Genomic DNA, 22,417 nt, shown 5'->3' on the forward strand with positions numbered 1-22,417 from the left:
ATGCAGAGGACGGCTGGCCAATCCATCCTCAGGTGGCCAAGTGGAGTCTCAAAGGGCAAGTGGAGGTCAAGCAGAGATGGTGGCGAGTACAAAGGCCCTGAGAGGTGGCAGAGCAAGTTACATCTGAGAAACTGCAAGGGGTTCAGTGTGGCTGGAGGAGCACAGAGAGCGTGGTGGGGGTGTGGCGAGAGGCGGGTGGGGGGAGAGGAGATGGGCAGAGCGCGGAGCACATAAGTGATACATTAGGGAATCATGTCCTCTACGACCAAGACACCATTTATTTTCTTGACACATTGTGGTCATGCTTTACAGACCATTGATAAATGCTCAGTGATCTGGGTGATCAGTGACATCGAAAGAGTTTCTGGAGGGAGAGCCCATGAAGACCTTCTGAATGAGAGCATCAAAGCCTGCCAACGGGGTTTCTGCAGGGATGTGGCCCTGGTGGTCACCAAGGCTGACAAACTCCACCTGCCGGAATATCTAAGGTACTGTGGGCTTGCAGGGATGTGGGCTTTCCTCCGTGGGTCCTGACTAAGTAATGACGGAGCTTTGACCTCAGGATGTGACAGGCATTGTGGACTTAGGGAAGTGACTGTAGGGGTGGAAAGAGAAGTCTAGGTGACTTCCTGGGACATCAGGACCCTTGAGTAGACTGGCTCAGGAATCTGACCATTGGGGCTCCTCTTCCAGATTGGCTGCTTAACTTAACACCCAACAGGTTTGCGCCTCCTGGGGTTGTGCCGTGTGATGGTCCGGCATCGCCCCCATTGTGGAAAATGCAGATGCCCACAACTAGTAGGCACTTTCTAGAATACCCGGTGGCACAGTGCAGCTTTGAAGTGTCAGATTCTGTTTTCAGATTTGTCTGCTCTTGAGATTTTAAACCCATTTGGAACAAAGGTTTAGAACTTGGGCCAAAAGTAAAAGCATTCTTACAGAGGTATATTATAACAACAAACAACAACAGCACAATGAAAACTAAGCATTTTAGAACTTAGTAGATGTTAATTTATGTTGATTTCCATGTAGATCTCTGCCCCCACCTCACCCCCTGCCCTTTGCCTAGCAGGACTCTAACTTATCTTCCACATGGGGACACTTTGAAAGCTACAGTGGATCAGCAGGGGCTGGATACAGGGGCATAAGGTCAGGAGATATAACATTGTCAATGCTTCACTGCTGCAACAAGACTGCCTTACATGTCACCTCTTCCATTTCCCCTACACCCACTGAAACCCGAGTCTGGTGTCTCCAGGAATTTACTAAGCAAGGAAAACTTTCTCAGTAAAGAAATAGGTAAAGGCTTTTCCCCATAGCTTCTTGCTCGCATGGTCTAGGTTGGAGTTTCAGCTTCATTCTTTTTCTCTGTAGATCCCATCCACCCTAACCCCCTACCACAGAAAAATACCCAAAGCTCTCTCTTTTCAATGCCAACTCTAGAACTCAACCTAAGTCACTCTGATTTATTCGATGTTTATTGAACACAGTGGTGGGGCTGCCAATTCAGGATGCAGGTTGCTCTATGACTAAGGTCACTGTCTTAAAAGAGGGCTAAAGTTCAGATGAGAGGGACAAGCAAAGTACTATGGGAAGCCAGAGAGAGAGAGAGAGGGCTGCATTTTGACTGGGTCAGAGGCGAGGTTACAGAAAATTCCATTGATGTCAAAACATGGAGAAATAAAGACACTCTCCAAATGGACACTGGAGGTGTGTCAGAGGAGAGACCGCTTGGACCAAAGAGCTAATGCAAAGGCATCGGTGTCATGACAGTATATGCTGCTTTCAGGGAAATTCAGAAGACTGCCATGACACATAATGAGACAAGTAATTGTTCCAACTTTCTAATTTCATTTCAGGGAAAGGAAAGTGGGAAATGTAAGTATGGATTAGTTATTTTCATTTTTTATTTTTAAAGCTCTACTGAGATATAATTGATATACCAAAATATTGTACACATTTAATGTAAACATCTTGAGGCATTTGTACATAAACACTGACTAGTTTTTTTAAATTTTTAAAAATTTATTTCTCGATTGGGAGGGAGGGAGAGAAAGAAAGGGAGGGAGGAAGGGAGGGAGAGAGAAACAACAATTTGTTGTTCTCCTTGTCTGTGCATTCATTGGTTGATTCTTGTATGTGCCCTAAACAGGGATCAAACCTGCAACCTTGGCATATTAGGATGATGTTCCAACCAATTGAGCTACCTGGCCAGGGCTGGACTAGTTATTTTTAAATAATACTTTTTATGATTAATATTATATAATTTGAATGCATGCACATTTATCTGGGCGAAGTGAAGATCTGTCAATAAAACATCCATCTTACACTTCATCACTCTTGATAATGATATACTCTTTGCCATGCCTTTATTTCCCTTCACAACCTAGCAAGCTATTCAAAGTCAGCGAGAGGCTGTTCTAGAAAGAAATGAAATGATAAAACTACAAAGGAGTAGAATTCTCAAGGAAAAACTAAAGGTGAGTTAACAGATTTCCCTATGTATTTTTCTGCTTTTCAGCCATTCAGATTTCGAGAAACAAAGTCTCTTTGGTCTTGGGTAGTAGCAAGGGCAAACGTTTTGGAGGAGACAAATTGGACTTAACTTAGTCCTACTGATGAATAACTTTGTGACATTAGCCCAATTAGTATATCTCGCTGAGCCTCCATTTTCTCATTTGTAAAATGGGAAATAACACATCCACCTCCAATGATTGTTGGAAGAATTGAATGAGCATATGGTCATGTGCAGGTAAAGTCAAGGGTCACCACACAGTCTGCCAGAGGAACGCAGCAGGGGGTACAAGGGTACAGAAGGGGAATGCAGTCGGGGAGGTGGTGCTGGGTAGAGGGTTCAGGGAAAACTCGCAGCCTCTGGAGCAGAATGGTAGAGAACCAGTATCTTTAGCAAGGTGAAGAAGTAGGAGAAAGAGCATTTGAGATGGAGGGAAGAACATAATTGAAAAAGCCTGTTCTGTATGGTGAATAGATGCAGATAGTTTTGAATAGCTCCGCAGAAGGTGTGTGAAGGGGTTTTGGGAGATAAGGCCTGAGCCGTGTTTTTCAAGTTTGAGTAATTGTTCTCTGGGACTCTTAGTGTTTTCTTAAATTATTTTTATTGTCTGTCACAGAAATAAGTACAAACATAAAGCTCCTTATTATCATAGTCTTATACAACTATAAAACTGAAACCGATTTTCAGATAAAATATATACAAAACAACATACGTAGTACAATATATCAAAGTTAGTATAATGTGGTAGATGATATCGTTTTGCTGAAACTATATCTTTAGCGCTGGGTTTAATAGTAAAAACATATGGCAATTTTGATATTTAATTGCTTTCTGTATTTTAACTTCAGTTATATCCAAACAGAAAATGTCTGAAGTACAATGTGGACTTGAAAATTTCAAAGCTTTATTTTTTTCTAATTCAGAATAATCAGACCTCATATTTAAGCCAAAGTCTTCTACCAAGCAATTCTTGAATGCTGGTTTTAATGAGGCAATAAATCAGTAAAGCTGTTCTTATTCTCTTTAATTGTTTTTGTGGCATTAAGAAACATGCATTTTATGAGTACTTAATTGTATTGTTTCTGGAAACAGAAACATAAAGTGCTTCAATATACAATTCACACCTATATTTATTGCTCGTAATGTGGCAAATTGGTGAGTACACAGATAGGGTGTGGGCACCAATCCCACAGCCTGTGGGGGACTGCGGCTCTATTACAGTACAGGTTCTTCTGTGGTCTGCACAGCTACGCCTCTGACAGTTAGGCGATGCCGGGATTCTCCAACCACTTTATTTCAGTTTGAGTTATTGTGAAATCTTTACCTGTACTGCATACTTTCATTTGGAGCACATTTAATTTTAATTACAAAAATATGAGGCAGAGGTTGGCTATAAAGTAGTCATTCATATAGCTGTCCATGCTTATTTTTTAATTATAGAAAATGAAAGTTAAGAAAAAATATTCTAAGAAAAATTTAAGATCCTGGAGAGTACATTTACAGATCTCTATTTGGAAACACAGTTGCCCTTGAACATGTGGGAGTTAGGGGTACCGACCTCCTATGCAGTCAAATAATATGTGTGTAATTACAGTTGGCCCTTTGCATAAACAGAGTCCCAAAGGGAGGCAATGACCCTTGAAAGACATAGGTTTGAATTGAGGTCAGTTGGAAGACAATCCACATATAAATGAACCCACACAGTTCAAAGCCATGTTCTTCAAGGGTCAACTGTACTATGTATTTTAGAAAGACTAAGTTTTCTCAGCAGTATGGTGAATGGAAGGTTGTGGGGAGAGTCCATTGAAGACCATTTTGGAGAGTTAGTTGAGAGTCTGAACTGGGCTGTCACTATAGGAATAGAGTAGAGGAGATACATTCAAGAAATATTAGGGAGATCAGATCTGCAGGTCTGGATGACTAGTTATATGTGGCATATAAGAGAGAGCTGGGCTTTGACTTTCTTAGATGTGTCATTTGAGCTGGTTATTATGCAGGATTTTACCTTTGCTTTAGGACACCTTTAAAGAAAACCTACACTTCTCCTGTGTGTCTGCCCTTTACTCTCACACAGCTACTCCTCAAGTGTGTGGGGCTCTTGGAGGCCTAGCCAGGATCTGTAGTCCAACCTTGACTACATGGGTTTACAACTGGCCAGAGACGTGAGCTCGCTCCTATACCAGGAGACTACTCACGCAGCTCTCTTATATCTTTGCATCAGAAAAAGTGACAACTTCCACTGTTTTCTACCGCCCCCAAATAACCATGCATACACACACACTCTTTATGGTTTTTGTCTTTTAAGTGAGATGAATGAAGGATTATGGAACAATATTTATGCATAACTCTAGTATGACTTCTCTGTGATGATGTTTTTCTAATCATAAATTTTTTTTCTCACCTGATTTGTAATTTCTTGGCATTTAAAACTGTCATTTGTTTAAACATCACTTCAAATTTAAATGTGTATGATTACTCACTAACCACCCAGCTCAGAAACTTGCACTTTTATAGAACCTTTTCTCAGTGTTGCGTTGGATTGTGCTGATAAATGTTTAACAATCAGCTCTCTAAAAAAAAAAAAAAAAAGGCCAGATCTGTAGCATTCACCAGTTCCCATGGTGTAACCACTCCCACCATTGCCAGTTAAAACCTACCCACATGGTGTCACTGAAAACAGAGTTGGGAAGAGCTGTGTCCATGACTCTCAGAGCTGGTACAAGCTGCCTCCAGTGCATCCCTGCCTTTTCCTGGGTTGTGCTTCTTTTTCCAAAAAGGATCCTATTGCTTTCCCACCTCTGAGCATTTAAGTGTATTTTTGAACTATTTACTCAATGCGTTTCTTTTTAGAATTATCATTTGAACTCCCAAGAGAATAATTTCTGTGCAGCAATTTCTAAACAACTTCCAACGTGATGAGGTGTGGACACATGGGAACACCTGCCATACAGAATGTTGTCTGTTCCTTATGGGGCTCTTGTAGAACTGAAAGCGAATGAGCTGAATTTGTTGAAGGCTCCCCTGAGGCCTGTGCTGTTTCCTTTGCCATGTTGGGTTATTCTGTCCCTTGTGTGCCTCTCTTACCTCAGAAGAAACTGCCGGCGGATTCCAAGGCTCTGGGAGTCTCAGATCTGGTGTACACGGTCAGCGCCCAGGAGTACTGGCAACAGGCTCTCCTCACTGAAGAGGAAACTGGTAATTAAAAAACAAAACAAAACTCTCAATCACTAAAATTTTCAAGATTAAACTTGGCACTCTGAATTTTTCGCTCTAGAACTTTTTGTCCATACTTCCAGCTTGCCACAGTTTCTATACCTATTAGTGAAGATATTTGTATTTTTCTCCTCTGCATGGTTGTGGTGCCTGAGACCACAATTCATCTGTCATCCAAATCTTACCACCAAGTTCATAAAGGTCAGTGATCGGGTTAGTATTTGACTTACGATATCAGCTATGGGTATATGAAGAATTACCTGAGAGTCGATTTTTGCTTTGTCTGTGGGAGGAAAAACCAGAAGACGTGGCCCCTTTCTTCATACAACTTAACATCTTGATGAGGAGCTAAAACTAAGCAGTGTGCAAAAGTCAAAGGGAAAATAAAGCTTAGTTCAATAGTGCTGTGAGTACAGTCAAACTTCAGAGAACCTGGAGAGCAGAGTGACTGGAATTCTCCGTGGAAACTGGTGAGCAAGCAGGATCTGAGCTTGACTTTGGTCTGAGGTTAAAATGGCTTAAAAGTGCAGGCATTTCACTAGACATGGATGAGTTAAGGAGCAGAAGGTGTGAAATGTTCCCAGAAATTGGGGGACTGCGTGAACAAGGATATATAAAAAAATCAGCATGGCATATGCAAGGAATGGTATAGAAAAGCTTCCACTTAAAGGAATAATGAAGAACAGTAAGGTGACAGCTGTAATCTTCTGACTAACAAGGGGTTAGGGCTAAGATAATTTTCTCATCTGGAATCCCACCCCACTCCTATTTCCATCAGAGGTTCTTATACCTTCCTACAGCAAGTGGAAACTATTTTGATATTAAGGGTTATTTGATATAGATAGAAAAATCTAGGGGGACTGAAGAACTGAGACTCTAAAAATGTGAGCACCTTTGGCTTCATTGTTTAGGTAACTACGCATCCTGAGAGAAGTGCCAATTTTTTAAAACCAGCTTGCACTTTTCTACATAGTTTGTTGTATACTGCTAAAAAACTGATAGTCATCATTGCTGATTTACCATTCATCATTGCTGGATCCTGGACCTGGGCAAAGGTCCCCAGAAAGGTTGGGTCAGTGGGCACACAGCCCACAGAGGAGCTCAACCGTGGTTCATTCAGACTGCCATCCTGATCTGTTCATTTCAATGAATTCTATTGACTATGAACTCTGGTCTTATAAAGTTGTTTCTGCTGCCTGTGAATCCCAGAAATCCCCAAGTTAAGAGAATACATCAGGAGAAGGCTGTTGGACAAGAAGAGAAGGATGGTGACCAAGTATGTGACTGAAGCCTTTGGCCTGTTGCTCCTCACAGACAGTTTCAACTGCCCAGAAAACCTACTGGTATGGACGCCACTTGACTGTGTTCTCTGCCTCCCACCCAAGACATAACATTGTCTTTTACCAAGTTTGGAAATTAGGATATTTTTACTTTTGTTGTCAGAGGAAGATACTAAGCTCAGAGAATCTAAAGAGGGTGGAAGGATACTTAGAGGTTAAAGTGGTAACATTTGAGTAAGAAAAGAAAGAATATTTTACCTAGGACAAATGGACTGAGAGGAAAATGCAAAAATAGTGGCTACATTCCCCTCTCCTGAGACTGGAAATAAGATGGAATGTGTTTAGCAATGGCAGGAGTGACTTGTTTACATCTAGTGGAATACAGACAATTCTTGCTTCTACTGCAGAGGCATGTGTAGGCATATGATCCAAAAAGTCTTCCTCTGTCTGCGGACTTCCGCCATGCCCTGCTGTGGTCAGAATCTCAAACTCAGCCGCTAGGATGCGAGAGGAAGGCAAGTGGGAGGGACTTCCAGCAAAGACTTTAAATATTTACTTTCACAGTTAGAGTGCGGGTCTCTACGTGACCAATTAAAATTACTTTTCTCATAGTAATAGACAAATGTATCTCTTTGGTGGGTGTTGTTTTACCCTAAAATACAAGGAATAAACTGCAAAAGTGGAGGCTTAAGGGAGTTTTGGAGAAATATCTGTGGCTGGAATCAATCCCCAACTGCATTTCTTCCTTGTGAGGGACTGACTGATGAAAAGATAATCATATACAGTTGACCCTTGAACAACACAGGTTTGAACTGCACGTGTCTACTTATACATGAATTTTTTCAATGAATACATATAATAAATGTATTTTCCTTATGAGTTCGTTAATAACATTTTTTTCTCCAGCTTACTTTGTTGTAAGACTACAGTATATAAACACATAACATACAAAATATGTGCTAATTGACTATTTTTGTTATCAGTAAGGCTTCGGGTCAGCAATATAGGCCATTAGTAGCTCAGTAGAGTCAAAAGTTGTACATGGATTTTCAACTGCACAGGGGTCAGGTCCCCTAATTCCTGAATTGTTCAAGGTTCAACTGTATAAAGAAAACATTCAGACCCACAGACTGTAGCCACCTGTTTAGGAAACCAACCCCTTTTCAACAATAAACAGCTCAGGAAGCCAGCAGGCCAGAGGTTAGACCTGTAGGAGGTCAGACTGCTAGCTCCTGTAGCAATCCAAGAAACTAAACGATAACTTCTGTCATAATGAGCCCCGAATTTCCAGACCTTAGTTAATAACTGAGTTTCCCTAATCTTTATCTCTGCAATCAACTTAGGACCAACTAGAGAAAGCCAAATAGGCACTCTGCTGAATCACACAGGATCCCTGCTTCTAGTTAGCCCATCTGCAGCTACCCCATGCCTATGGCCTGCGATCAGGGCATACCTGAAGCCACCCTACCACAGGCCTTTGAGTCTCTGCCAAATGCAAGTGACGGTGGCTGACTGCTTTGCTCTAGCAACCTCTGAGTAAATAGGCTTTGGGTGTTCTCACTTGGTTGCTGTTTATTTCCACACTTGCTGGCATGCCGAACAGGAAAGGGGTGGAGAAAGGGGACCGGTAGAACTCTATGAGAGCTCAAGGTCCTGAGAATGTGGGGTAGTGAGCCTGGGATGGCCCTGAGAAGTGGCAAGGAGAAGCAGACAATAGAGACCTGACTTCAGTGTGAAAAGTAAGCAATGCCAACTGTAGATGGTCAATGCAGTTTTGGTCAAATGTCTATATTTTAAAAATTCTATATACACATGAATTATAGAGAAAGATTCACTGTCTTCTTTAAAAATCACATTTCCCATGCCTTCTTTTGGTCTATTTCTGTGAGGGGAAAATAAAAAACCCTCTTGGAATCTGAGATTTTCTAATCTGACTTTGTCCTCTGAAACACTAGGGAAGGATTTAACCTTCTAATTTCCTGAAGAAGTTCTTTAGGGTGAAAGTTGCCTCTCTGCCCAGCAAAAGCTTGCTTTTGGAAGTGCTGGTGGAACACCAATCAGATGCGGTGCTGTGTGTGGCTGCTCTATTTTACAAACACAAGAACAGGGCATTTGCGATCAGATGTGGGGTGCTGGCCCCACGCGCTCTTCTCTGCTGATGCCCACAGAGGCGCCGCCCTCTCAGGGGCTCAGTCCCATCCTTGCAGCTGGACTCCAGGCCACAGAAAACACGGGGGAGGCAGCTGGTCGGCACTTCTGTGATAACCTTTTTGAGGCAGTTGCCAGCAGCTTTCTTCGATATCTTTGGCTCAGAGATTCGTGTCAGCCTCAGCTTTTTGATGGAAAGTTGGAGGGCAAGCATTTAGTAAGTTCCTGTGTGTTCTGAAAAATATCAGACCAAAAACTGTACGTGATTGATCATGTTTTAAGATTGTGCCTTAAAACGAAAAAAAAAAAAAGAAAGAGAGAGTTTGGGTAGTTAGTGATTTTAAGTGAACAGGGCTCTCATCGTTATTTTTTAAGACTCAATAGGAAGTCGATTATGACATCTCAATGTCAGTGAGTCCTGCATTTATTCCAAGTGGGTGTCAGCCCTCCTCTTTTTTACTGTTCTTTTATTTCCAGCCCTTTCCTTTCTTATCATGTTTTTTCTTGTTTTTGTTTTTTTTTCCCCCCAACATGGATTTGTTGTGAGTGAGACTTTGTAAGAATCCTGTCCATTGATTTTCTTGTCATGACTTCATTCTTATTTTGACCATCAGCCACAAACTCAAAAGAATCTAGAGGACACTGTGGAAAAATACAAGTATGGCTTATAGAATTCTTACCTGTGAAACTATGAAAATGCCTGGGGTTAAACTCTAACGCTCATCAACTCGGAGACTCACAGAGTGCAGGAGTTTGAGGCTGTTTTCAGGGTCATTCAGTCCCATTTATTTACTTCAAAGACAGTGCAATAAAGAGCCAGAGAAGCTAAGTCATCTGTTAAGGTCCTACATCAGTTCAAGAACTATTTCTGTCATCAGATTTGGAATAGAATTTATAAACCTACATTGCCCCCGTTCTCCATGCCACTCACTCACTCCATAAACGTTTACAACTGCACTCTCTGTGCCACGCCTTGGAATAAACAAACACGAATGACAGTCTGTCCCTTCAGTATGTTCCTAGTCCAGGGGAGGAGACATGGAATGAGAGAGACATAGTACAGCAGGAGGGGTGCTGTGCTGCAGAGATGTACAAAACGCAACAGGAACATGGGAAAGAGAGCCCCAACTCTGGGGGAGTCAGGGAAGGCATGGCATCGGAAGTCAGTGTTGAGCTTTGTCTGGAGAGATGAGAAGGTGGGAGGAGCACGTGAAAAGGCATGAAGTCACAAAGGGAATGGCATGTTTGGGGGATGGTAGCAAGTTCAGGAGCAGGTACGTGGGAGGACATTTCAGGCAAATAGAGCCCATGGTGTTGGAGAAGCTGGTTAAGTCCTGGCTGTGAAGGGCCTTAAGTGCCTAGCTAAGGAACCCCAAGGTTCTCACACAGGAAACAGACATTAGAGTTCCCAGTTTGAATCTAAAGGCCAAGGTTGTTCCTGGTGGTCCCTTCCTTTTATTATTTTAAGAGATAGTTTCCTTTCTGGCTGGACTGTATTCTCCTTTGAAGAAGGGATCAAGGCTTTATATTTCGTCCTGTAGCTTTGTTATTCAAAGCATGGTCCAGGGCCCAGAAGAAGAACAGCCTCACTAGGGGCTTGCTAGAAATGTAGAATCCCAAGCTGTCAGATTTGAACAAGTTCTCCTGGTGAACTGTATGAGCAATAAAGTCTCAGGAACACTAGCCTCAAAAACTGCTTGGTGCACAGTCAAAGCTCATTAACTGTTTGTTGATTCAGATGTCATTGGGAAAAATCTGTTTTAGCAGCAAGGATTTTTATCGGGATAGCTACTCCCCCAAATAGCCTGATGGAATGTACACCTAAAGTTAGTTGCAGGAGGCATATAGTTGTTCTATCCTCCAATCCCATAAAGCTTAAGAGACGCCTTATTGGGTTAATAAGGCGAAGTCAACTGTGGGTGATTAGCTAGGCCAAATCAAGTTTAAAGGAAGCACAGTTTGAGGAGAAAGTGTCTTTAGGGAGGGGGTGGCCTCATGCTCCTTATGGTCCTGTCCCTAGAACGAACACTTGCATGTGAGTGGCCTGCGGAGATTTGTGGAAGAGAAAATACAGCTGCTGGAGAAGGCCATTGACCAGTGCTTCGCCAACATTGCACAGCCTCTGCACGAAGGGGTCAGAAACGCCAGGACTTCCTACCAACGAATCCTCAGGGCATGTCTAGTGGTGAGTGACACTTTCCAGGAAAAACCTGTGATGTCTGGTGAGGTCTGCCTGGCCCCCAAGATCAGGAGTTGGTGGTCACCTGCAAGAGATTGACACTGGGATCTGTATGAGTGAAAGGTATTGAGGAGTAGAGAGAAGGACATTAATAATATGACATAACCTCAAACAAAGGCTGCGTTTAGGGAGCAGAATAAAGAGGAGCCAGGAGAGGGAGCAGAGAAAGATTAGTCTGGGAGGCAGTAGGAGAAGGAAATAGTGTAGTGCTTATTTTCTTATTTTTATACTTATTTTATTATAAACCTTAAGTTTTTATTTTCTAATAAGAAAACCAAGCAAGAAGGGTCACACATTCATTGTTAAGGAGATTATCAGGTACTCCCGAGGGTTTAAGGAAAATTGGGGTAAGAAAAAGCAATTAGATGTGGCTCTGGAGAGTCTTCATTGGTGACTCTGATAGGCAGCTCCAAGATGGCACTAGCAAGCCCCGCCTCCTGTGGTCATGCCGTTATGGAGCCTTCGCCCTCCTGAATCAGACAGAGCTGGTCTCTGTGGGCAGCAGAGTGCTGCAGATAGGACAGCACGTGACTTCTGAGGCTAGGTCATCAAGGGCCAGTGAGGCTTCCATGCTGGTCTCTTGGATCACTTGCTCAGTGGGAAGTCAGCCTCCCTGTATTGAAGTCCACGTGGAATGGGCCAAGGTCCCCCACCAACGGCCAGCACCACCTTCCCTGCCCTGTGACAATCCTCCTTGGAAGCAGATCCTCTAGCCCCAGTCAGGTGACCCCCACCCCAGCTGACACTTGACAGAACCTCCCGGAGAATCCCTGAGCCAGATCTGGCCAGCACAGGGAAAGGCCATCTAGGACATGCAGTCTTCCGACATGCGCTTGGCCACACGAGAATGGGCCTTGGGCTGGAACACTTCCTACCAAGAGGTAAAGAGCCCCCACAGACTGTGCTGGGTTTATCTGGTTTGTGTGAGAATATCCCCCCCCCCCCCCCCCCGTTTTCTGCTCAGTGTGTATTCCTTTGTTCTGCTTAGAGCAGGCACCAAAGATCCTCAGCCAGCCCCCGGTTTTCTGTATTTCTGGTCCGTGGGGAGGGGTTGGGTTCTCCCACTGCAACACAAAGTGGGCTGTATGCAGCTACATCACCAGCACCAGCTGTAGAGTGGATCCTCTGGCCACGGCAGACCCAGGTATTGCAAGGGGCTGGGTGGACCTTGTGCACACTTTTTCTCCTCTTGCTCTGAGTAAACGCTGTACCACTTGAGCCTGGTGTGCATGTTATCTGGTCCCTAGGACCTTGAGTCCCCCACGGGTCTTTTCTCTGGGCAGCACTTCCCTGCCTTTCAGCCTTGGCCGCATAGCCTGGCCACCAAGTGAACTGTGGAACAGGAACCAGCCAACTCCAGTCTGAATTCCTGACCCACACAACCTGTTACTGTAGTTTTAAGCCACTAAGTTTGGGGTAATTTGTTTCATAGCAATAACTAAGTGACCCTGGCGAGAACTGTTTCTATACGAGGGTAAAAGATCCCAGATCACAAAAAGGAATGAGCAAGTGGGTGCTGAGAAGGGGAAGGCATGAGCTGGAGACCACTCCTTTGAGACAATTTGCTTGTAAAAGGAAGGAGCCTATTAGCCAGCTCCCGGCCTTCTCAAGGTCTTCATTCCAGAGTTGTCCTCTTTCTCATTAGCATTTTAATGGCTTCTTTCTCTGTGAATGTAAACATATCCAAGGTGTTTCTATGTGATAAGCAACTTTCCTTTGTGATCAGAAATTTGGGCAAACATTTATATGCTAACATCATATTTTTATGTAACATAGTAAAATAACTTAAATGTCTAATAAGAGAATAGTAAAATGAGTTGTAATATGTCTGTAGGATGTATTATGTGGTTATTGAAAGAATTTTGCAAAGTATTTACAATGGGTTAAGGAAATGCTCCCATTATTAAGTGAAAAGGGAAGAATGAGATAGGTAGGTAGGTAGATAGATAGGTTGATAGGTACATAGATAAATAGAATGATGTTAGCCTTCACTTGAAAGATATTTCCTTAAAATATATATCATGGACAACAGTGTGGTAATTGAGGGGGTGAGGGGAGTTTTAGAGGAGATAAGTGGGATTGGAATAAATACAACAAAAGATCAATAAAAAAAAACAAAAAACAAACAAATAAAAAAAACCCCTTAAATCATTGAATAATGATCCCAAGACCCTCTACTTAAATTTTGATCAGTGCAAATGTATTTTTATTCTTCTTACTAAGGATCACCATCTGGCCAAAATTTATCAATGTCTCTTTATAGCTCTAGCTTCATAATATTTTTTGCCTCTGATTTGTGAATTTATTTCCCTGGGAAAAAATATTACAAGGATACACAAATCAAATTGCATTTCTTTAAATATTTAACAAAAAGTATAAAAATTGGAACTGTACTTGCAAAAATCTGAAACAGATACTCCCAGTAGGGTCATAACACATTTTCATGTAATCACTGCTCATTCAACAAATATTTGTCAAGCACTACTTACCCCTGAACAGATGGCAAGAACATCAAGGTATTAGAGGGGACACTGGGCCTGACATCAATAGTAGAGGAGCCTAAAGGGTAAACAGACAAATATAAAACTGTACGAGAAGAGTTGTGAGCAAAGTGAGCTCAGGGAGCTTTGGAAACCCAGGACAGGGGCACCCCACCGACTTAAGGCACAACTGCTGTCGTCTCTGTCTAGCTTAGTAATGATGTTGAAAGAGTATGTTGTGCTACTGTGATTCTTGGGAACAGCCTTTGGCCAAAGACAATGTAATTCTGATCCTGTGATGTTCTAGTTAAAGCCTACTAACTCCACTAACTTACTGTTTACTTATCTAGAGGAGTAGAGGAAACCAGGGTTTTCACCAGACTCTGAAAGCTGTTTGCCTCAAAAATGGCATCTACGCCTCCAGGACTCTCGCAAGAATAGATCTAAATGAAGCCATTGCTCAGCCCATCTATGACCAAATCGATCCTGTTTTTGGAGGGATTTTTAGGTAAAGGATCTTTCATCTTGTTCCTCTGTAAACAAACATCTGCAGGATGTTGGGCCAGAGTCTCATCTTTAAGAATTTGTACTTTGCATTTGGAAATGTAGAGAGTAGCTTGCAACTTGAGAAAGAAAGCTTACTCTTTGGCAAAACACAAAAGCCTTCTTGGTTTGGTTTACTTAACAATTTCCCATGGTGACCTGGAGAGCAGATGGAGATGTTGCTTTCAGACTAATATTATGATTCCCATTATTTTTCAAATATCTCATACATGAAGCAGAGGATAAATTTTCTTATGGATCTAAGCCCAGGATAGGGTATTTTGGTTGGAGAGTGTGGAGTTAAGCAAACACATGGCCTTCATAAAGTTCCCTGAATGCAAAAAAGAGAAGTGACTCACTGAGGACTCTGTGTTTGTTTTTGACCCACTGCGTGGAAGGGGTCATGTGCCTTCCTGGTGCCCCCTCCTTGCATTCTGCCTTGGCCTCCAGTCCTTTTCTCCATCAACAGAAACAGAAGCTCCTCATCTTCCAACCTATCTCCAGTCTCCCTCCTTTGCCTCTAGCTTTTCACTGGGTTTGCCACCTGCTGCTGCTTGAGGCATTCTACCTTTGCTTGCTTCTTACTCACTGCCCGCTTCCCCACTCTTCCCTCCCACTGAACTCTTGGGATCATGCCATTCCACCTATGCCCACTCCACCCCACCCACTGTTTACAAGTCTGCAGAGTAAACTCCAAATTCCCTAGAATGGCATTCAGGGCATTCCACTGGCCTCCCATTGGCCTTCCTAATCCCTTCCGGAGCTGTGGCACAGAGTCGCCCCTCTGCTTTAGACAACCTGGAGGGGAGCAGAGAGCAACTGAGGGGTTCCAGGAACCATGCTAAGTACTCTGGGTGCACTATTTTATCACGTCTTCCCAATAACCCTCTGAGGGGGTTCTGCCTTTTTATAAGTGAACAAACTGAGATTCGCTCAGCTCATAAGGAAAGAGCTAGGATTTCAAGCCCACACCCTCTCCTTTGAACCTGTTGCTTCTTATTTCTGGGATGTGCTGAAACTTCATTTACTAACTCCTCCTTGTTTTCATTTCCTTAAATCTTCTCCATCTCTGAAGGTATAGTTCAAGTCCCATGCTTTCAAGTGGAAACAGCTTGGCAGTGGGGAGACGGAGTTTTGAGGTTAAAAAGATCAGTGTCTAAAGCCTGGCTCCACCACTTACTAGTTGTGTGGCCTTGAACACATCAGCCATCTCCTCTGGACCTCAGTTTTCTTACCTGTAGAATGGGCATCATTGCACTGATTTCATAGGTTTTGATGTCAACGGCCTGGCACAGCACAGTGGCTGGCACTCATTATAGTGATGTAATAACTGTCTATCTTGTCCCCTTCTTTTAAAAATAAATAAAAGGATGCCAGTTGGTTTCCTCTTTGTTTTAGTCTCACACTAGCCACTGTCATCTCTCAACATTTTCCGTTGCTTTCTTCTGTAGGACTGGCATGCCTGCAGGGTCAGCTCTGATGCCTCACATAGATGCTTTTAAGCACGCTCTCCAGGAGAGAATGACAGAAATTGGGATAAGAAATGGTTGGAAATATGATAACTACAAAAAAAGTTTCCTGATCCAGGAGGTAAGGTTCTCATATCATGAAGAGCACAGTGAGGTCGGTAGAGGCTTTCTTCCCAACAGGATTTTGGACGCTCCCTGTCTCTCCTGCCCTCTCCCCCTGCAGTATTCAGGGTGTGGGGAATCTTAGAGCAGGGGCTATGAAGTCCACAGCATGGTGGGATGGGGAGCGAGCAGCAGTCACGGAGGTGCAGGACACCTCAGCCAGCTTTGTTCCACTGGTCGTCTGCCACCGACAGTAAATGCTGAGAACACTCAGTGCCCGGGAGGAATGAATCTTCAAAGACTCCTTAGATGTACAAAACTTTGAATCCGTTTATAACATTTTCACTAACCTCGCTATCATTTTTACCAGTATTATGAAGTATTAGCCAAAGCAGTGAGGTGTAAAGAAGTGTCCTATTTTTGCAGATCAGTTTTTAGTTTTAAGTACTCAAGTCTTTTGTCTTCTAGGCTGTCTTAATCCACTGGGGCTACTATCAAAAAATACTATAAACTAGGGGGCTGGTAAACAACAGACATTTATTTCTCATGGTTTTGGAGCTGGAAGTCCAGGTCAAGGTGCAGGCAGATTTGGTATCTGGCTGGTCCTGCTTCCCAGTTCAGAGAAGGCCGTCTTTCCCTGCCATCTCACTCGGCAGAGAGGCAAGGGAGCTCTCTAGGGCCTCTTCTACAGGGGAATGATCCCAACCATGAGAGCCCCCTCCTCCTGATCCCTTTACCTCCCACAGGGCCACCACCTGATGCTATCACACTGGGGATTAGGATTTCACTATATGAATGTGGGGGCGGGGGTGGGAGGGACACACAAATATTCCATCCACAGAGCAGGCCCAGCCCAAATCACATGGCAACACTAAGAGAAATAGCCTGTCCACACCCCCCACCCCAATGCACACACAAAGGGCCTGTTTCAGCACCTAACAACCTTTTGTTAATGTGATTCTCAGATAAGCGCCATCCTAGGGGGCCTGGAGGGATACATCCTCAGGAAGAAGAGGAGGATCTATGAATCTCTCACCACCTCTGTTCAGAACGACCTGAAGCCCTGCTATGAAGGTGGGACTCTGGAGGGCAACAGTTCTTTCTTTCTTTTCTTTTTTTTAAAAAACATTTCTGCTTCCTCTTCCTGTCAGCTACTTTAGCATCTCTTTCTGCTGCTCCCCTCCACAAAGTATTCGTCCAAACACATTCTAAGTCCTCATAACTCCCTTGGTCCGACGTATTATAATCAAGTAAGTGCAAGGGTTTGGGGAGAGGTAAATCATGAACTATTTTAATCTGTGTGTTTCTGGTTCCTTCTGTCCATCCTTTATCTAGACATCTTGTTTCTCTTCTCCATGCTCCATGGCAGCTAATTTAACGGTAAAATCCATTGTCCAATTCTCATTCTTATTTTTTTAAGTATTTGTAAACTGACTTGATAGCTTCTCATTTTGGTAGTCTAATTATTATTTTCTCTGGGAGGCAAAGGGTTGGAATTTTGTAAGCATCTGCTTTGCATCATGTTTTTGAACTATTTCCACTGTGTGGAAAATGGTGCTATGTATATTAATATTTAAATGTATGTATGTATATATGAATATATGTATATATATGTATGTGTGTACATATATATATATTATGCATATAGTATGCTTGTCTTTCTTTCTGGGGCTAAAGATTTCTAAGCACATCTTCGCTGTGGTGTAACTGTGACTATTATTTTTGCCAGAGGCAGCTCAGATCACTGGCAAAAAAGCATGTGAGAGGATGAAAGATGTAATCAGAAGAGGGGTGGACCAGCAGGTGGCCGAGGGCATGTTTGAAAGGGCTCAAGAAAGGATGCAACACCAATTTCAGCAGTTGAAGGTATTCATAACCATAGTCTTAATTCCGGTCCCAAAGATGCTCCTGGGGAAGTAGAGGAAGCAGACACAAAAGGTGGAAGAAGTGGGAGTCATTTGGGCCCAAGGAGAGCTGGATGTCTTCCAAAAAGTAGGTCCAACTGGTGCCCACCGTGCGAGGAGAGAAGGCCAGCTGGCACTGGGCATTCTTCCTTTACTGCCACCACAGGCTGGAGTCATGCTCCTCTCTGGGGCTGTGACTTCAGAAACGCAGTCCCTTCAGCCCTCTCCTGCATCTTTCCCCTCTAATAAGTCATCAGTAGAACTATGATATTTAGATGGGCTCCTGAGCTCTTCATATACATTAGCTCATTTCATCCCCAGCAGGTCTATGAGGCAGGTACTGTCAGCCCTCCATGTCTGCGGGTTTCACATCCACAGAGACAATCAACATGGATAGAAAGTATTCAGGAAAAAAAAAATCCCCAGAAAGTCCCCAAAAGCAAAAACTTGAATTTGCCATATGCGGAGCACTACACTGAATCCATGTGAATGAAGCAATGTGTAGGCGTACCCTGCTATAGCCTAAATGCAAATACTATGTCTCTTTCTATAAGGGACTTGAGCATCCTCAGGTTTTGTTATCCATGGGCAGGGGCATCCTAGGACCAAACCCCTGTGGAGACTGAGAGATGACTGCACTATTACTATTCTCATTTTATGGATAAGGAAAGCGAGGCAGAGTGGTGTAGCAGCATCAGGCCACATAGCTAGAAAGTTGCAGGACTGGGATTTGGGACCAGGTAACCAGGATCAACATCTTCAACACTAGCATAATCTCAAGACAGTTTTTTTTTCAGTAAGGGAAATGTCTTACCTTCATAAAACATCAATAAATAAATGTCAATAGACTCCTACAGGTCATCAACTTACAGTACCCAGCATAGATTTAGGTTTGATTCTGTCTATCTCAGAAAACAGTTTCTCACTGTTTCCTTGAACCTAAGTGCTTCCGTCAGGTCCACTTGGACCATCTTGTCTCGGCTCTGGGTGTCTTAGCCTGTCACCCCTCCCTCCCCAAGTAACGTAAATTCCTCATTTTAGTCCAAGCCACTGTTGGCCCTTGGCCATGTGAGTTTCCAAATCCTTCTGCCTTGGCCCAGGCTTAGACGACCCTCTCCTAACTGCCAGGGAAACTGGATAGTTGCTCTTTGGGTTCACCCCCTGAACCCACCTACTTCCTGAATCATCTCCAGCCTGCTTCAGCTTCTGCGCCACCCCACCCCCATCACTGCAGTTTTGGAAAACACATTTACCCACAATACAGAGCATGTAATTTCTCTTGGAATAGACTTAAGAAATTTCTGGCTTACCAGTAGCAATTTACTTCCAGTCATTTAATGTATTGTCACAGTCTACAAACATTTGCAGAAACTGGCCAGGCTCGACAGCATCCAGTCCTCAATGGGTAGATAGAAATTGGCCCTGCAGGTGCCCAAGAAAACAACTCCACTAAAAAAAAAAAAAAAAAAAAAAAAAAAGATTATTACTTTGACCATGTACAAGTGTGTCTTAAGTGATATAAGTGTAGGAAGTTGAAACTGGGCAAGACCACAGAGCATTCCCATTGCCTGATCTTACACCCAAGGAAGCTGACACCCAGCGAGCCTGAGCTACTTACTAACTTAAGGCTTGAAGCTAGAGCTGGGACTGGAGCTTAGGGTTTTTTTTTGTGTGTTTTTTTTTTTTTTTTTGTCTTATTTATTTATTTAATATTATATTGTTCTATTAAAGTTGTCCCAATTATTTCCTCTTTGTTTTCCTCTGCCCTTCCCACCCCCTCCCTGGAGCTTAGGGTTTTAAGCTTGGTATGTTGAAGAGAAAAGCACACAACTCAGAATCAGAAGACCCAGGTTCAAAACTAGGCTCTGTCAGACTAGAGGAGAGAAACAGGTACTTTTCAAAGGGAGACACGAGATGTTAGAAGAGGCAACATGGGTTTGGGTGATAGAAGGACTGAGAGGAGCAAGAAGACATTTGTCAGGCAGTTGGGAAGAAAAATCAGGAACATCAAGCATGGTGTGTCATACAAAGCAGGTACTCAATAAACATGTATCCAGTGGCCAAATGCATGATAGGATGGTGGGACAGTGACCAGCACTTTTCTTTTTTTTTTTTTCATCTCTGGTTGCTGTGACCTCTCCCATGATCCCATGACCCTCATTAGCCCCCGAGTCAGTCCATTAGCACCAGAGGGACAACCCCCCTTATAGGCAGGAAAGGAGATGCTGAGACAGGTGGGACCCTCACAGAAATGTTGCCCTGATGGCTCCTGAGCCTTACTGTGGCCTACCTCAGACCTGACTTTGACTTTGGCCACCCCAGTCTGTACCCTCTGATTGGGAAATTGGGTTGGGTCCCTTTCATAAAATTCCCTTTCCTGTGAGCTGTGCCCTCCTCACAGAATGACCACCCTTTGTTGTGCAGAATGGAATCACGGAGAAGGTGAAGGGCAGTATCGCCACCATGCTGACCCTTGCTTCATCCCAAGGTGATGGTCTCTACAAGGAGCTTGCAGGTATATACGTAACATCTTTGCATAAGGGTGATGACCTTGCAGGCCTGCCCTCCCCCAGCTGTGGGGGCTCTTTACTGGATTTAAATAAATTAAGTTAGGAAGAATTTCCAGGGGCAGGAATAGAGATGATGATGACAGTTATGGCTCCCGCATCCATTGCTGAGCAGCTGACCAAGACCAAGCATCGTATCCGAGCTTTGTGTTCAACTCCTCATTGGATCCTCACATTAGCCCTCAGAGGTCGACGTTATTGATCCATTTTGCAGATGCAGAAACAGAAACACAGATGACATAATGTGCCCCAGGACCCATAGCTGGAGAGTGGCATATTCAAATCCATAACTCTGCCCTGCTGACAGTGTACATTCACCCCACAAGTCATTATAACCCCCTCATAGGTGCTGAGCAGTATTCTGGATATTGAGGATACAGCAGTGACCAACACAGACAAAAATCTCTGCTTACAGAGCTTACAGCCCAGTGGTCAGAAGGCAGGCAATAAGTCAAACCACAGACAAAAAATGAGGCCTGCGGAAGGGTGATCAGTGTTATGGAGAAAAGTAAAGCAGGAGAATATCCTCTTGCTCGCGAGAGGCCACCCCTGTGTTCTAGCCAGGCCTTCAAATGATTAGATGAGGAGGGCAATTTGCTTTACTCAAGGCTGACTACTTTCCATGTAAATTCACCCAAAAACACACTCACAGAAACATCCAGAATAACGTTTGACCCCACATCCAGGCACCATAACCTAGAAAACTTAACATAAAATGAACGATCACATGAACATCATTTGATTGCAGATCATGGGATGGAAACCCAACATGCCCAAACAGAGTGAATTCACTTAGAATGGGGACTGCTGGGAGGAGAGGACCCCAGGGACTGAGAGGAAGGCCTGGGCGGGACTTGGGGGAGGTTTATTACATCGCGTGCCTTGCATGTCCTTCTACTGAGCTCTTGTAAGGCCCTGATAAAGATCCAGTGATGGCCCAGACCTATTTTATGGGTAGGCTTTTTTATTTGACGGTGACCCCTATGCTGAGATAGCCTTAAGGTAAGGGCAAGAATGCTGGGTTTGATCACTGTATTTATAAAGCAAATCAATTGGACAATCTGATCTTTAAGCTTTATTTCAGATCTCACATTCTGGGACAAGTGACTCGGGTCATAACATGATTCTCAGGGTATTTGTTTTCTGGGCACATTTCTGAAAAGGACACTAACTCCTGGTATGTGCTTTCCGCTCCTCTGTAGATGTCAAAAGTGAGTACAAGGAGATGGAAAAGCTACACAGAAGCCTGAGGGAGGTCGCTGAGAATGCAGTGCTACGGAGGGGCATGCAAGACTTCCTCCTGAGAATGTCCCCCAGCAAAGCTGGCCCCACCAACACATTAATTTAATTCTTGAGGCTTAGCACCAAGTGGATGAGAAACAACCCTGGAGCCAAATAATGAGAATTACTTCTGTCTTGTAAAATCTAATAAAAAACATCTCCCAACTGTTTGAGCTTTATATGTAATATAAAACTTGATAGACTGTTACTGTGGCATAAGTGGATAACTGAGCAACACCATTTCATTTTTGTTCCATAGCCCAAAAGAGTCATCTTGAATCCCTAATGGGGTTCTAAAGCTTTAGGGACAAGAAACTTGTGTTGCACCAAAGGAAAATATCTGAACATCAAAAAACTTAAATATTTCCAGCACTTCGCTATTGTAAACAGGGCTGCTATGAACATAGGGGTGCATAAGTTCTCTTGAATTAGGGTTTCAGGATTTTTCGGGTATAATCCTAGCAGTGGAATCACTGGTTCAAAAGGCAGTTCCATTTTTAGTTTTTTGAGGTAATTCCATACTGTTCTCCATAGTGGCTGCACCAGTCTGCATTCCCACCAACAGTGCAGTAGGGTTCCCGTTTCTCCACATCCTCGCCAGCACTTGTTGTTTGTTGATTTGTTGATGATGGCCATTCTGACTGGTGTAAAATGGTATCTCATTGTGGTTTTTATT

The 22,417-nt window shown here is 43.4% G+C and overlaps 1 protein-coding gene across 2 annotated transcripts in view; it reads left to right on the plus strand.

Moving 5' to 3' along the window:
* Nucleotides 1-21,907, plus strand: part of NUGGC (nuclear GTPase, germinal center associated) — a 42,782-nt gene extending 20,875 nt beyond the window's left edge. The window contains exons 8-19 of one of the 2 annotated variants that reach the window (XM_090289039.1): nt 313-488; nt 1,860-1,878; nt 2,391-2,480; nt 5,605-5,710; nt 6,938-7,071; nt 11,177-11,341; nt 14,226-14,383; nt 15,870-16,008; nt 16,955-17,063; nt 17,719-17,855; nt 20,318-20,408; nt 21,663-21,907. In XM_090289039.1, the coding sequence (XP_090145165.1) occupies nt 313-488; nt 1,860-1,878; nt 2,391-2,480; nt 5,605-5,710; nt 6,938-7,071; nt 11,177-11,341; nt 14,226-14,383; nt 15,870-16,008; nt 16,955-17,063; nt 17,719-17,855; nt 20,318-20,408; nt 21,663-21,808 (1,470 nt within the window). In that variant the 3' untranslated portion in view covers nt 21,809-21,907. The remainder of the gene's footprint in view (nt 1-312; nt 489-1,859; nt 1,879-2,390; nt 2,481-5,604; nt 5,711-6,937; nt 7,072-11,176; nt 11,342-14,225; nt 14,384-15,869; nt 16,009-16,954; nt 17,064-17,718; nt 17,856-20,317; nt 20,409-21,662) is intronic. The other variant, XM_090289040.1, reaches the window with a different exon arrangement.
* The last annotated feature ends 510 nt before the right edge of the window (nt 21,908-22,417 follow it).

Source organism: Furipterus horrens, unplaced genomic scaffold (assembly GCF_987537825.1).
Source record: "Furipterus horrens unplaced genomic scaffold, mFurHor1.1.pri manual_scaffold_10, whole genome shotgun sequence".
Lineage (NCBI taxonomy): Eukaryota > Metazoa > Chordata > Mammalia > Chiroptera > Furipteridae > Furipterus > Furipterus horrens.